The sequence below is a fragment of the Serinus canaria genome, chromosome 2 (assembly GCF_022539315.1).
Source record: "Serinus canaria isolate serCan28SL12 chromosome 2, serCan2020, whole genome shotgun sequence".
In the NCBI taxonomy this organism is placed as follows: Eukaryota; Metazoa; Chordata; class Aves; order Passeriformes; family Fringillidae; genus Serinus; species Serinus canaria.
The window spans coordinates 61,904,162-61,918,991 of record NC_066315.1 but is presented as its reverse complement, the minus strand read 5'-3'; the positions used below and the strand labels follow the sequence as shown (position 1 = coordinate 61,918,991).

General features: G+C 40.9%; 1 protein-coding gene across 3 annotated transcripts in view; it reads left to right on the top strand.

The window, feature by feature from the left end:
- Nucleotides 1–14,830, top strand: part of RNF144B (ring finger protein 144B) — a 54,600-nt gene that overhangs the window by 17,174 nt on the left and 22,596 nt on the right. For all 3 annotated transcript variants that reach the window (XM_018918294.3, XM_009093899.4, XM_050970877.1), the window contains exons 2-3: nucleotides 364–553; nucleotides 14,328–14,432. In XM_018918294.3, coding sequence (XP_018773839.1) covers nucleotides 389–553; nucleotides 14,328–14,432 — 270 coding nt within the window. In that variant the 5' untranslated portion in view covers nucleotides 364–388. The remainder of the gene's footprint in view (nucleotides 1–363; nucleotides 554–14,327; nucleotides 14,433–14,830) is intronic.

The window sequence follows — 14,830 nt, the reverse complement described above, 5'->3', positions numbered from 1 at the left end:
TGGGTGGGAGTATGAGTCTGAAACTCATTTTAAAAGGCAGAGTGATTGATTTTATATATATATATATATATATATATGTACATGTAATGCTCCATCTGTGTGTGTTTTGTTTTAAGCAGCTGGACTGAGGTGCTTTGTGCCAGCAAGGTGAATGTTCTCAGAGAACCCAGCCAGTTCAGGTCTATTAAGGAGGTGTGCTCTCTTTGTAAATTTTGAATTTATGAAGTTGAGGCTGGCTCTAAGATGTTGAGTAGTACATTTGGGTGTTCAGGTACTTTCATGGGTTTGAGATGTAAATTTTCAAAGCAGTGGAAGTGACTGCATGGCTTGTACAAAGTTTCAGCTGCCGATTTCTCTTTTCAGGCTGAGTTGCACCATTAATGACTGAATGGGCTCTGCTGAGAAGCCTTGTCCTGACACCATGACAGCTGATGAGTCAGAAGCTGGAGAGTTAGCTCTGGAGCCTCTCCTCACGTGCAAGCTATGTCTCTGTGAATATTCCCGGAATAAGATGACCACTCTTCAGGAATGCAACTGCGTCTTTTGTACAGCGGTAAGATCTGTCAGTGCCTTCACATTACAGAAGCAGGGTAATGGAAGATGGACAGAACTGTGAGATGGGATTGCTGGTCTTGCACAAGAAGCATATGTTGCATCCATGCTGACATAGGATGCTTTTCTAAAGAGCATTTGGTGTTAGCCTGTCTTGCCTTATTTAAAAGATTTCTCATGTCACCTTACTTTTGATAATTTGTAACTAATATATGTTCCCATAGCAAGCACTAGCAAAAAAGCATAAATAAAAGGAAATAAGATGCAGTTTAAGAGTGCTGGAGAACATGCATAGTTGTATGCAATCTCAGTATTTTCTTTTTTCTGAAGCAAAACCTTGAAATATCATAGGATAGCTGTGAGCTTTTGTTTCCCTACTATCCTTTTCTGAGTTCTCAGGGGCCTTTAAAGTCTTACGTGTAACTTTTAAGGGCAATCAGAAAACCTAAACAAAAATGGCCTTTTGAACCTCCTGCCTCTGTGCTGCAGAGATTTTGCTCAGGTCATGCATTGCCTATAGTAGTCAGTAAGGACTTTTTGGCCTGCAAATTCAGATCAAATAAAGCTGGTGGAAATGATAGGGGGAGAAGTTGAATGAGCTGATAAAAGCCCTACAGATAGTAGTACTCTTCTGGTCTCTTTGTAACCATGGGGAAAATGGACCTTGTTTCTCTGGTGGTAGTGACTTTGATGTACCTCACTAATGGTAACTACTGTACCTGACCTGAAAACAGGTCAGAAGTCACTGGAGGATGTTGGTGTGCTGCTTTTTGTTGTTTGCTTTTAGTTTGTTTGCTTGTTTTGTTTTGTTTTATTTTGTTTTTTGCAAGGGGATGGGTATTGGTTTGGGGTTTTTTTTAACTCTAGAATAAATGTACTTGGTTTTATGTTTAAAGAAATTGTGGATAAACATCAAGCAAGTATGTATAAGTTTTACCCTTGATTGTTTGAAATGAAGAAATTGAATATTTGTGAAGCCAGCTAGGGTGAGAATATTTTCACTTACACTGAATTCAGGGTAGCTTAAACAGGATGAGAATCTAGCTTTGTATTTCAAGAAACTATGATAAGATTGATTAATATGCATTTCAACCTGAACTTTATGAAGTTTGTTTTCCATACTAAGTTTTATGAAACATTTCTGTATTTTAGTTTGTAACAAAAGTCTGAAGAACACGTAACCTAAAAGGTAGATATGAAAATACTGTTTTAAATAAAACAAACCCAGAAAATTGGAGAAGTTGATGGTTTTACAGTGGTCCCACTCCTATCCCAAGAACTCATTGTCTCTGCTTTAGTATTGTTAATGGTATATGAATCTCAGTGCTAGCTGGGTAGAGTAACCCTTAGGGGAAGCATGGGCTGCTGAGGACTGTGCCAGGCAGAGCTGGACTCTGCTCTCCAACAGGACACTGGCCAAAGGGAGAGGTCAGGGATGGCTGGGGGTGTTGCTGTGCCCACATGTCCCCTGTCGGTACCACAGCTGCCATCGCATCCATGCACTCCTTCCCTGGCCAGCTCCGGGAAGAGTCTCCTGTGAGCATGGTGCTCCAGTGCTGTGACAGTGTCAAGGAAGGTGCAGTCTCTTTGCTGAGTTTGAACCAAGAGCCAGCCATGGGTGAGCCCGATTGCAGCTGGGAGAAGCCTTTAGACACGCTCTATTTATTTCACTGGGCATAATGTGTCTCACTTGTGTTTATGCTCCCAAGTCCAGCGTTTGTCTGACTGTTGTCTGTGTCCCCGTGTCCTCCCGATGGATGTGTCTGGGCTGATGCATGCCCAGACATGTAGATCTTGCATCCTGTAACAAAGAGGGCTCTGGAAACTTTTAACCTGGCTACATGACTCTCTGTCTTGAAGCCAGAGCAGTTTCTGGGAGGCCATATGAGTTGCACTTTTGGGCAGCCTCCAAAAAGCAGTGTCAGGAGCAGCTTGACATGGAGTGCCGGGACTTGCATGGGGGATTGCTTGGGGCACAGCCTGCAGCAACTCTACTGGTGTGCCATGCCCTAAATTTCCTCTCACCCTTCCAGGACATCTAGATACCTTCACACTACACTTGAGAAAGATTTTGGGGTAAGAATATCCACTGTGAGCTCTGGGGTTGAGCACCAATCAGTTTTGCAGTTTTTCAGTTAGCAATGCTCTTAGCTTGTATAGCTTATTCTTCTGTCACTCAGGGTAATTTCATATATCCAGGAGTTGTATTGAACTTGAAATAGAAAAGGGCTTGACATGAAAATAATAGGTTCTACTCCAATAAGCTGAAACCATTGTTTTTGTTAATTTTTTGTTCTGTTACATGTTACAGTTTTTTTTCCTTCGTAACTGTAATGGTGATGCTGCAATGATGATTATTTTTCACAGTATTTGTGGCTGTGGAAATAATTGGAAATTGTTACTTTTTAGATATTTGTGGGGGCAAGGTTATATTTCCTTTCCATTTGTAGACTGTAAAACCAAGGCATTCAAACAACTTAGAATTGTGTACAGCTATTTTTTTTTCAGCTTAGAAACTCTTGCAGTAAACAAAATACCCCATAAAAGCTGTGTTCTAGCCAAAGTAACTAAACTGTGTTTTAGAATGTGTATGTTTGCATTTTGGTGAAATGTAGCTAGTAGGGCAGGAGTTTTTCAAATAACTGTAAACATTTTTACTCTCTTTGTTCTCAGCAGAAAAAGCAGATGGCTTGCAGAACATACTTGCCATCTTAATTCAGTCAGGTCTGAAGAGGCATGAGCCTTGGATTCAACATGTGTTGCATAAGATTCCACTGCAGTGTGAGATAAAGCACACATTTACACATGCCAAGAATTTGGAAATGGCTGTAGTGTAGTGTACCTAATGACTTGGTTTCATTGTGTTCATTTTATATTAGTTCATTATATATTAGTTTTGAATGAAAGACTGATCTCTGAAGAGGGTTGGGAAGAGATGTGAGATATTTGTGAAAGTTTTAGAGGACTGAACTTGACATTATTCAGTTCATTTCCTCTATCTGTAAAGTCTTTGCAGTGTGCCATGCTGTGGTGCACACTTTTACATATTGATATTCAGCAATATCTGAACTGCTCAAGCTCCACGATTTTATGGTTCCTTTGTTACCTTTACTTATCCCTTTCCCAAGGGGGGGGGGTGGGTCTCATCTGTTTCTGATACTGCTCATCTTGTTCCTTGTCTTCCCACTCATTCTTGTATATTTGGGGGGGATGTCCTTCTTATCAGCAGGCCCTTAGGTTTACCTTTTGTTGCAATTTTCTCTTCCTTGGATGTGCAGCTGCTCATGTTTTTGCCCCCATGGTGGTCATGCTGCTCACATATGTATGGGAAATAATAATACACTGTGTCTGTCCACACCATTACAGTGTTAAAAAATACAGTATTTTACAGCACTTCAGTGCATCTGGGTCCAAAGCAAGCTAATATTAATTCTTGATATTAATTACTTCTTGATTGATTCACTTACAGAATAATACTTTGAATATTATACTTATTTCTAATAAAAGTTCCTAAATGTTTGCTCTTTTCCTTCGTTCTTTGCCCAGAGAGTGCCTCACTCAGGTAAGAGTCAGGAGTGCTCTGGTGGGCAGTGCCAGGAATGGATGGGCCACCCTCCCCACTCTACCTTTGCACAGAGCACTGAGTGCTGCCCGAGCTTTGGTGCTCATTAGACAGTCTGGAAAGTCTGCATCTAGGAGACTCCTGCCTTTTCAAAACATGGCTGAAACTGGGAAAGCAGCAGGGAGAGACAGTGAGTGCTGGGATCACATGCATCTCACATCCCCTGGGCTAGAATTGCCCTGGTGTCTGGCACAGCACACTCTACTCTTTGGAAGGGCTAGAGAGGAGTGCAGGACTGGCAGTAACACTGGAAGTACCAAGGGCCCTATGAAAGACTCAGTGTGAGTCTGTAGCCTGTAAGCAGTCTTGGAGGTCAGGTTTTAGCAGGTGGGTTAAGATTTCCCTGGTGGCAGTGGTGACAGGAGGGAACCAGTGCCCTACTGTTGCAGAAACGTGGTCTTAGGGATCAGTAAAAATAAACAGTGTTGGCTTTACCCTGCACACCAATTCTTTCTGGTTTTGTCTTTGCTCTTTTCTTAGCCTCCTCTTAAGCATTTCAGGGCCCCAGTGAGAGCCAGGTGAGCAATAAATGGGATTGCTGCTATTTATGTCAAGCAGCAGCTTATGTCCATCTGTCTTGTGTGTTATTTACTGGCACAGGGTTTGAGATGTCAAAGACACTGTGTAACAAACTGAAAACAGAAGATGCCTTCACGTATGTTATTCTGTGTTGTTGGCACAGGTTTATGCAGAGCTATCATGATTCACCCTTTTTTTTTTCCCAAGCAAATTCTTTGTTGAGTCTTGTACTTCTGAGAAATGTGTGAGGCAACTGGGTTACAAAACGTGCAAAACAAATACCATGATGATCTACCTGTTTGTTATTTTCATGCACACAATGCAGTCCAAATGAGATTAAACTTCAATGCAGCTTTAGGAGAAGCAGGAGTCAGCATGCAAGCCCAGGTAGCTTCTGTGCTTTCTTGTGCTTCTACAAGTAGGCGGTGTTCCAAAGGCAATTGGAGAACAAGATTTTCTGCTGCAGCTATGTGTGACAGCAAGGCTAGGGCTGGGCATGGGCTCAAAAGACTCCTTTGCTGCTGTGGGTGGTGTGGTGCTGTGGACAGCCACCTGCCTGGGCCCTGGTGGGGCTTCAGCCTCAGAAAGAGGCTGCTGATGGCTGCTTTTACTAGAGGAGAAGAAGAAACTGTTAGAGAAATAGGAGTTTCTGTGTTGGTACTTCATCAACAGGAGGCTCTAAGGCTCCTCTGCTTTCCTTAATCTGTTCAAGAACAACTGTGCATTGTCCTGCCTCCTTTGGGTGGCTGAACAGTGACATTTGGCCCTTAGCGCTGTGAAGTGTCAGATTGTTTGTGGAAGGGAGCACTGGGAAACTGGAAAAACTAATGTCTTGGGGTCTTGGCAAAAAACACAGTCAGAAGAGTCAGAGAGCAGAGATCAAGTAGATCAAGGACAAGGAGGAGGTAGATGGCAAAAAGAATGGCATACCTGCTAAGTGAAACAACTGTGTATCAATAACCCACTGAAATAATATCTAGTAAAACTTATGAGTAAGGGAATATTTGGATTTGCCATCATCTAGCCAACCCTGGGTTTTAGTATCACTTCTGTTTCTTTGTCCTCATTTTCAAGAAGGGGTTTGTTCTCTTTTTCTCCCCATCCTATGAGACACCTTCTCACAACTGCACCAGAACACTCACTACCTTCTCCTCTTCCTAAATATACCTTTTGCTGCAATGCCCCACTTACTTTATATAAAGCTCATCTCAGGTTGTTTTCCATTTGGAAGTGTTGACATTTGGGATTCTTTTTTTCCCTGCTCGACATTTGAAACGTTTCAGAATAATTTTTTTTTCAAGTTTTAAAAAAGAGAATTCCTACACCTGGTAATATTGGCACTGAAACACAGAGCACTTCTGTAGTAATTTTGATCGTTTAAGAACTTCTTGTATGTAATTCTCTGCAGAGTAACACCAAAGGCAGAGTTGGGTTATCAAAAGAGTACAGATGTACCCATTGACTTTTGAGGGATACTACTATTCAGGAAGAGGGACTGCATGTTTCTGAAGTCAGTAGAGGTGGCAGCCTTTGGATGGTGGCCAAGGGAAGATGGGAGGAAGAGGGAAATAATTTTTAATGACAGCATTGCATCGAAGCAGTTGGTGTTATCTCCATTTAACCAATGAAGAAATGGATGTGAAGTAACTTGTCAATGCCTTGAAGTGCCACAGTAACTGAGCCAGACTGTGACATAAGCCTCATGCTCATGTCTGTTTTGTAGCTGTTGGTCAGACCAGGTTTGGCCTGACATGGATTTTTGGCAAGAGAAATTATATTTGCAGCTAGTTCCATTTTTTGAAGGGTGAGTTTCTCTGGTCCTTTTCTGTTTGGTGGTACCACTTCATGGAAACAATTAACAGGAACCTTTCCTGCTTTTCATGGAAGGCTGCTAGGATGTCTTGGGCCTCATGGTTTCATACTGTGTTTCTGAGCAGAATTCGGCATCACTGGTAGATATTTTGAGACAAAGCTGATGACAGTATATTTCTCAGGTACATTTGAAGGATCCCATAAAAAATAGGCTTGTGGACCAAGAGGAGGCAGTTATGTTCTGGTCCACTGTCATGTTTGCTTGGTGTTTTCACTTGGTCATGACAAAATTAAATTCTTGTTAATGATGTTATTCCTTCCCTCATACTGAGCCATGAACTGACTGTATGTTCTTTGAAGCTACAGGGGCATTTTTGCACTTTCTCTCAAGCATCTTTCTTGATAAGATTCTTATGTGGCTTGATCTTCTATACATTTGATCTTCTATCTGTTCATTTATCACTGTACCTGATCCTTAGCAGTTAAAATAGAGATTGGGCAATATTTCACTGGAATTTTGCTTCTCGCTTTAAACTGTGCCTATCATTAGTTTATCTGTAGCAAATGAAGAGATTTCTATTTTTGTCTAAAAACTTTAATTGGAAGAGTCTCACTTTTTTTTCCAAGCAAAGTGCAAATGCTCCAAGCTAATGGCCAATACACTTGTATCATCTAGTTTTAAGACCATTTGAGAGATACTTGAGGAGTTTGAGTACCACACATTGAAAGTGACTGATCCATTTTGGTGATGGAACATGTGGAAGTGCAGATGTCACAGCAATGATGAACATATTAATAAACATTATATAGATCTGCCATAAACACTATGAGTACTGTCTAGGGGGGTACATTTACCTTAGTACATGTTTGATTAGATACTGGGTAGAAGAAGGTGGTTAAATTTACATTTCTGACATGAACTGTCTCACCAAAATTAGTAATACTAGATTGAGTACTCACTAAAGAACAGGTAACATTTCTAAAGTATAAGAAACAAATGAATGTTATGTCTCACTGAATAAAAAGTACATAACCATGGCCCAGAACTGAAATAAAAACTGAATGTCTATCTGTTCATCTGTTCTGAATCATGAGGCACTCTGGAATGTCAACTGAAAAGTGAAGTATTCTCTCCATGTACAGTATTTCTGCCCCCAAACCTGGAGTTTGTAAAAAAGCCTAGGCTAAACAAAGCCCAAACCCCAAACAAACAGTTTTGGAGAAGATCTCTGGAAGACAGATTTGACATTGTAAATAATTCCTGTGGATTTTAAGAGGGACCCCTGAGTTATTCTTCTTTTTTTTCTTTGGAATGGAAATTGTCTTCAAGTTACATGTTAGGAGAAAGACCTTGTTTTGGCAAGATGCCTTCAATCATGTTGTGCATTTTCACATTTAATGTAGATCATGGCCTAGTACTGTCTGGGAAATACTGTAGATCTGTTCTTTACCTTTTGAATTACATTGAGTTAAAGAAAAATGCCCTTACTTGTCCTGTAGCAACTGCTGCACAGTGGCTGGCAGCAGTATCAGTGGCATTTGACAGGAAAATAAGCCAGTGTTTTCTGGTTTTTTTTTCTTTCTAGCCCTCCCTCCATGATTCTTAATAAAGATACCTGTTCAGCTTTGTCATATTACATATGGGGTTTCTTTTATGCTTTTGTATCCAAACTAATGAGGCTGCATTTTGGGATCTGAACAGCTGCAGGCGGGTCAGAGAGGAGCAAGGTAATGGAACATGTCCAGGTACTTGAAAAGCAGTATGTAGGAATGATTGAGATCCATCTTTTGTCTTTGATACTTAAATTATCTGAAAGTGGATTTGAATAGAAACTTAAGATTTCACAGTAAAAGGGATATAGTGCCTTTGTCATATCATTACCTAGCAACCTAACACTGAAGTTACACTTTGAACTCATTTTTATGTTAAAATGCAGAACTGTTATGATCCCTTTGCAGAGTAAATATATAACCAAACAGACATATTTTTCTTGGTAAGTACATTAAAAATAGCCTCTGTACAATATACTTTTGGGAAAAAAAAAAAAAAAGTTAGAGCAGCATGCAGAAGTGTTGAAATGAAAAATCCATTTATAGCCTGAACAGAATTTTCATTCTTAGGCTCAAAGCTGACCATAGAAAGCACTTCTGTTTATTATTGAAGAAGGAATCTTTTACATTACTAGTTCATGCATTTCTTGATTAGGCTTTTCAGTGTATTTTTAAAGATGACTCAGTCATGTTTCAATGTACTCTTTTAACAGACCTTTAGCTCCAGGAGGGGAATATGTACTTGGGGAATTGTAAGAATTTGCTTAAATCATAATCTTTCCTATAAGTCTTGCAAGGTACAAAAAAACCCAAAACAAAAAAGAAAAAAACAAAACAAAACAAAAAACCACCAAAAAACCTTCATGAGTAACATTTTGTGACATAGGTAACTGGATATTGATCTTATTTTATTAAATAGAGGAAGGTAATGGCCTGAAAAACAAAACCAGCATAAGAGGAAAAAATCTTGCCCCAAAACGCTTAGACAGCAAATTATTGAAAAAAAAAGTCATTATACATTATGAATCTCAGGCAGACAAAAAAACCCTTGTAGTCCTCTTTTGACTGAAGTTGTCAGTAGTCCTGCAGGAGCAAAACATGCTTCTCCAAGCTATATCAGCAACAAAACTTTCTGTTAGGTGTACTGAGTTTTACTGGTGGAATTATATTATCACATTTGAATTGATCTCTCTTGCTTGAATGCCTCAGGATTTTTTTAATGTTTCCCAGAGCACAGATATGTACATGATATAGTTGCTCAGTGGGGAAAATCTGAGTTAACTGATTAGAGCACACTTGCAGGTATGGGAATTGAAACCACTTGTGTTGGTGTCTGCTTTTTATTTGAGGGGTGAACATAATGGAATCAAACCTCCAGTGTGTGATCTGGAGTCAGCAGGATTCTAACCAGTTCAGCAAGACCTTGGTCAATTTTTAGTTTGTTGTCTCAACAGTTCTGCCTTGGCTATGTGACACATTCATGGAAACTTTGCTGGCTCTGGCCATGGAAAGTAAGAGGATGGCATTAATGCCACCTTAAGCCACAGATCCTGTGTTGAGGCCACTCCAGCCACTGACTGTTCTCTGTGCTCAAGTCACCATACTGCAGGAGACTGGTGGGAGAGTGTTGCCCAGGGTGTTGAGATCTCATGATTTCTAGGATGTCAAGATTAAGACCCTTTCAGGAAATGCTTTGTATCACAGAAGGCAGAGCATCTTGATTTTCCCTTCACTTTGAAGAGTAATTAAGCAGCATATGTGGTGTATACAGTTTTCCTGAGACACTGCTGATTTTTGTAGACAAAATGCCCAAAAAATATTGACATTTTATGTCTGTAATAATGTATTCTCTAAAGTGTGGGAGGACACGCTGCTGAGAAGGTCAGTCATGATTCATTATACGGACATGGAAACATCTTTTCATCACGTTTTTGGCTTGCATCTTTTCAGATACTCTTAGTTGCCGCTTCTCAAGTAAGCAGCTAAATTAGTAACTGAGCTGTAAATAATGGTAAAACCCCTCTGAAAACAGTTTCTCTGCAAGATGAAGGCATGTTTTAAAATTTTAGTGATTTTCCAATGTTTCTTCTTTGGTGCTAAGAGGGAACAAGAAATTCACATCTTCATTTATGTACATACTTTGGTAAAAAGCCTATCCGTTCAGCAATAAATATTAAATGCTTCCTTCAAGTTTCCCAGCAACTTTAAGCCCTTCTTGTATTGCACCCAAAGCACTTTCTCCAAGCACAGAAAGTCATGACCAAAGATTTCATATCTATAAAAATGATTTAACAGGGAGATTTTCTGGGAAATACTTGAAGATCCATGGCACTGCACAGCCCAATTACATAATCTCTCCAAGCTGAAAACACAGCAAGTTCTAAAAGAACCACAGAAGTTGGTTGGACACTAATGTTCACCTGCAACCAAGCAGTGGGGTAGAAGAGAAGAATCCAGATCATTAGCAATCCTCAGAAACCTCTGTTCTCCTGTCTTGGTACCCCTAATGACTTAGATGCTGCATATGGAAAATGATTGCAAAATCTATACTATGGATCGAAGCTCCTTAAGAGCTTCATGCCCATCCTTGTACTCTGACATAATTGTCAGTGCTCTGAGCTTCTGTCCTGAGAGTCTAAATTAAGAACAAGCCTCTGGGCTGCTGCTGGGCCTGCAGTAACTTCTCAGGCTTTGTCCTCCCTCTGTAACCACCTGACCTGAGCTGCCCCCAGAATACAAATCCTCTGTACCATGCTGTCAAAACAAATTACTGAATATCAGGCGGCACCACAGAGGAGACAGAAGCCAGGATCTTAGCAAAAGTAAGAGGTTGCTCTCTCATGCTTGGTGAGGAATTAAGGCAGCCTAAATGCTTTGGTGGGAAGGAAACATTTGCCCTTCACCAAATGCTGCCCTGAGACTTGATCCAGAAAGTAATCAGGTCTCCCATGAGGAGATGAAGTGAGATGTAAGGAGGTTCTGCCCACGGATTTAAGAAGTGCGCTCAACACACTGCAGCCTGTGCAGCCTTTGGGGAAGGGACTCTGAGGGCAGAATTTTCTGTTTACATTATTTGTGGAGGAGGTTGTGTACAGGTACAAACCAGGGAGAAAATCTGTGTAGGGAGTGAGTACTTGCTGCCCCATTTCTCCTGTGATATGTGCTGAAGCATGTGGGCAATGCTCAGTGCTTAATGAATATGGAGCTGCAGGACAAGGTCACTCACAGCCTCCATCTGCATCACTAACAGCTCTGGGAGCCACCCTGGGCTCTGGGCATGCTTTTTTTGGGCTTTCCCTATGTCACTGCTGCCACTTCCCAGCCCACGGTGGCAGATGTGGGCACAGCCCTGGCAGCTCCAGTGTCACCAGGAGTCCACTCCCAGGCACCACTGTGGTTCCATGCGTGCTTCTGTTCACTGCTCACTGCTCTGTAAGGGAGCTGCAGTGCTGGGGGGTGCTTTGATCCCGTGGGTAAACTGACTTTGTAAAAGCTCTGTGCCTGGATGCCTTTGGGAGCAGTGGGCAAGAAGATGGGACAGGGCATGGAGACTGCTGTGGGAATAATAAAAGAATGACTCCTAGTTAAATCTGGGTTGATAATCCCTAGGGAGCTAGTACTGCCTTCAGTAACTGACATGATTTCTTTTTTGCTTTTCACCTGTATCTCCCTCACCTCCCACACACTACTTGCACCATCAATTCCTTACAACCTGCTCTGCTGCTTTCTTATAGGGGTGCATGCTGGATCTGAATACATTAGTTCTTAATGAGATACACATTTAAAGCTTACCAGTTAGGTTATATCCCAACGTTCTTCTAAGAGAATACACTTCAAATATTTGCAAATCAAAAGTAAGTTAATTTAAAATGCCAGTAAGTTAAGATGACTCTACTTGCTTGAGCTAAAATCTCTATAGCTCATCAGAATTCAACAAAACATGGATGTGGAGATTTCAGTAGAGAGTCAGACAGAATAATAAGGAAATCTCATTTCCATTTGTAAGGGTCCTAATTGTCCTGATGGTTGAGAGGGAATCAGTTTCCAATAAAAAATACAAATGAGGAAATTTCTTTAATCCAAGCACAATATGCAAGGCCTTCTCAGAATAGTCCAGACTAACACAGATTTGAATGTTACATGCCTATAAAAAATAAAACAGTGTTTTTGAAGAGTCTGAGGCTGCCATACTCAGAAGGGCTGTGATTTCCCCATCGCTCACCTATTAGCCACACGTACATGAAATCTGAAGCAGAAAGGAGCCAGATGGAGGGAAGATCACAACTGTCAATGTTGGAGAGGAAGTTAGAGATACTAAAAAGGTTCCTCAGATGTAGGAGATAGAAATTTATCCAAGCAAGAAATGCCTGTGGCATTGTAAGTTTGTTTCATGTTTACTTTTTTGCATCTGCCTCTGTCCACTTTCCTAGGTGAGACTAGGTGAGACTTTTCCTAGGTTTCTACTTTCCTAGGGAGACTAGGATTACTGAGGGGCATCTGGATATCCTAGCAGGGATCGCTGCTAGAGAGAACTTCTTCCACATGTTTCTCTTCCTGTTCCTTATTTCCTTCCCCTCTTGTCCCTTTTTCTTTTCTCTCCCTTGTTCTTTTGCTTTATCACAGCCACCACTTTCTCCCTGGTTCCTTTTCCCAGATCCTCTGGGGCACTGATGCTGCCTGCATGCTGGGCTCAAGCTTTTTGTGCCTTAGGAATAGGTGGTGTTAGGAAAACACTGTTTGTGGGGAAAGAGTGACTGGAAGGGGAAGAAGATAATTTTTCTCTTAGCAGATGGGGAAATAATATTGGCAGTGAGCTATAGACACTGTGAAAAGTGCTGATGTTGCTGCAGAAGTAGGTTGGCATCAATAGGTGCTAGTACTGGTCCTTGCTGAGGAGCTGCTGGGGAAAACACGCAGAGGGATCAGCTCTGGGTAAGAGGAGAAAAGGGGCTTCTGGCCTCTTCTGCCTCTGTGTGGCTATTTTATTTATAGTGGAGAAAAAAAAGTAATGGTTTTGCCTTCACTCCCAGCAAAGTTTGTCTGTTTGAACTCAGTGCCTCTTCCAAAAGTTGGCAGAGACAGAGGTCTCAAAACCCTATTTCACTTTGATATATTTCTTGAAAATTGATGGGGCAATAATGAAGAAATCAGCAGTACTGGGGAGGAGGTTGTAATGTGGGCATGAAATATAAAACTGTAGGGAAAAAACTACATTAGTCCTACTTTTCATAACTATATTTATTTTCATTTACAGTAAACTGTGCAAGCTGATACTAAAATCTGTCAGAAGTCCATGCTTTGTTGTTCTGTTAATGCTGACTTGAAATTTATTGTATGCTTTGCCATTATTTTGAGGAGACTTTGTTGGGTTTTTTTTTTATGTAGAAGTGACCTTACTTACTTGTTTTTGCAATTTGGAGGAACAATTCCAGCACTGTTCTTTGGTCCATTGCATGAGTTTTGTGCCATGATTTTTCTGAAGACTCTATAATATGTCTTATAAAGGCAGATTGAATGTGTTTGAAACTGGCATACCAGATAAAGTATGAGGAGAATAGAGGGCTTTTTGAACTTGGAGGGGAAGCCTGCTGTTTTTGTAATGGAACAATTTGGAAACACTCATAAAGCGGCCTCCCTGCTGGAAATAGACTTTGGATAGAGTAGAGGTTGATGATAAATTGTGATAAATTATGGAAATTGTTTGCTCTATGGTGGGGGCGGGTTGGGGGGGGTGGGTTTGAGGAGGAGGAAGAACTGGTAGCTGCACATCTTCTAGGGCACATTATAACCTCCCAAACAGGTGCTAAACCCCTTTCCTCTTTTGTGCAGCTGAGAACAGTTGTAAATGAGTTCTTTCTTGTAAATGAGTTCTCTTCTCTGGATGAGAGTCTGAACTAAGAACACAGGAGGAAAAACAAAGGCACAAAGCCTGTTCAATTAGGATAAAAGATACTCTCCTCTGCCAAATTTTCTAATCCCAGTTTAGCAGAGCATAGGGGTTGTTAGGGCTGAAAGGTCTGACTTGCTGACTTAGGTAAATGCAATGCTTGGCAGATGAAGTCATGCATAATTAATTGTTCTTTGTTGCATTCTTTCCAATGTAATGACTTGTAGCATTCACGCTTATAGTAATTGATGTTTGCTGTGTGATGGAGCTTCAGGACAGCCAATTAAAGTGGTGAAGGTGGAAACTGCACAGCATCTCTGACATCTGGTTGTTACCAACATGTGGGCTCTAACATTTTTTTTTCTTTTCTTTACTTGTTTCTAGTGTCTAAAACAGTACATGGAGCTGGCAATTCAAGAAGGTTGTGGTTCCCCTATCACATGTCCAGACATGGTATGCTTGAACCATGGGACCCTACAAGAAGCAGAGGTATCTATACTTCTCATACTTCTTTCTCTCTCCCTTTTTTTTTTTAAACATATATCCCCCAAATTTCTTTATCTGCATAATAATAAACATAATCATACAATTTTTCCTCCCTCTACTTACTTTTAATGAGCTTTTGGCAAGAGGCCTGACTGACAAGAGGTGAGAGAAACAAACAGATGTTTTTCAAGGGTTTTGCTCCTTTTTCCCTCCCTCTGTGCCTTGGGGGAGAAATTCCCTTGGCATCTGGACAGCCTCTGAATTACCCATGCAGGTGACTTAACCAGAATACCCTGTAGCCCAGAATTGCTGAGCCTCCATTAGACTGTCAGTTCAGTCAGATTTGATTTGACTGCAAACACTGAAATTCTTGCATCTTTCTTAAGAGCAAGAACTCAGAT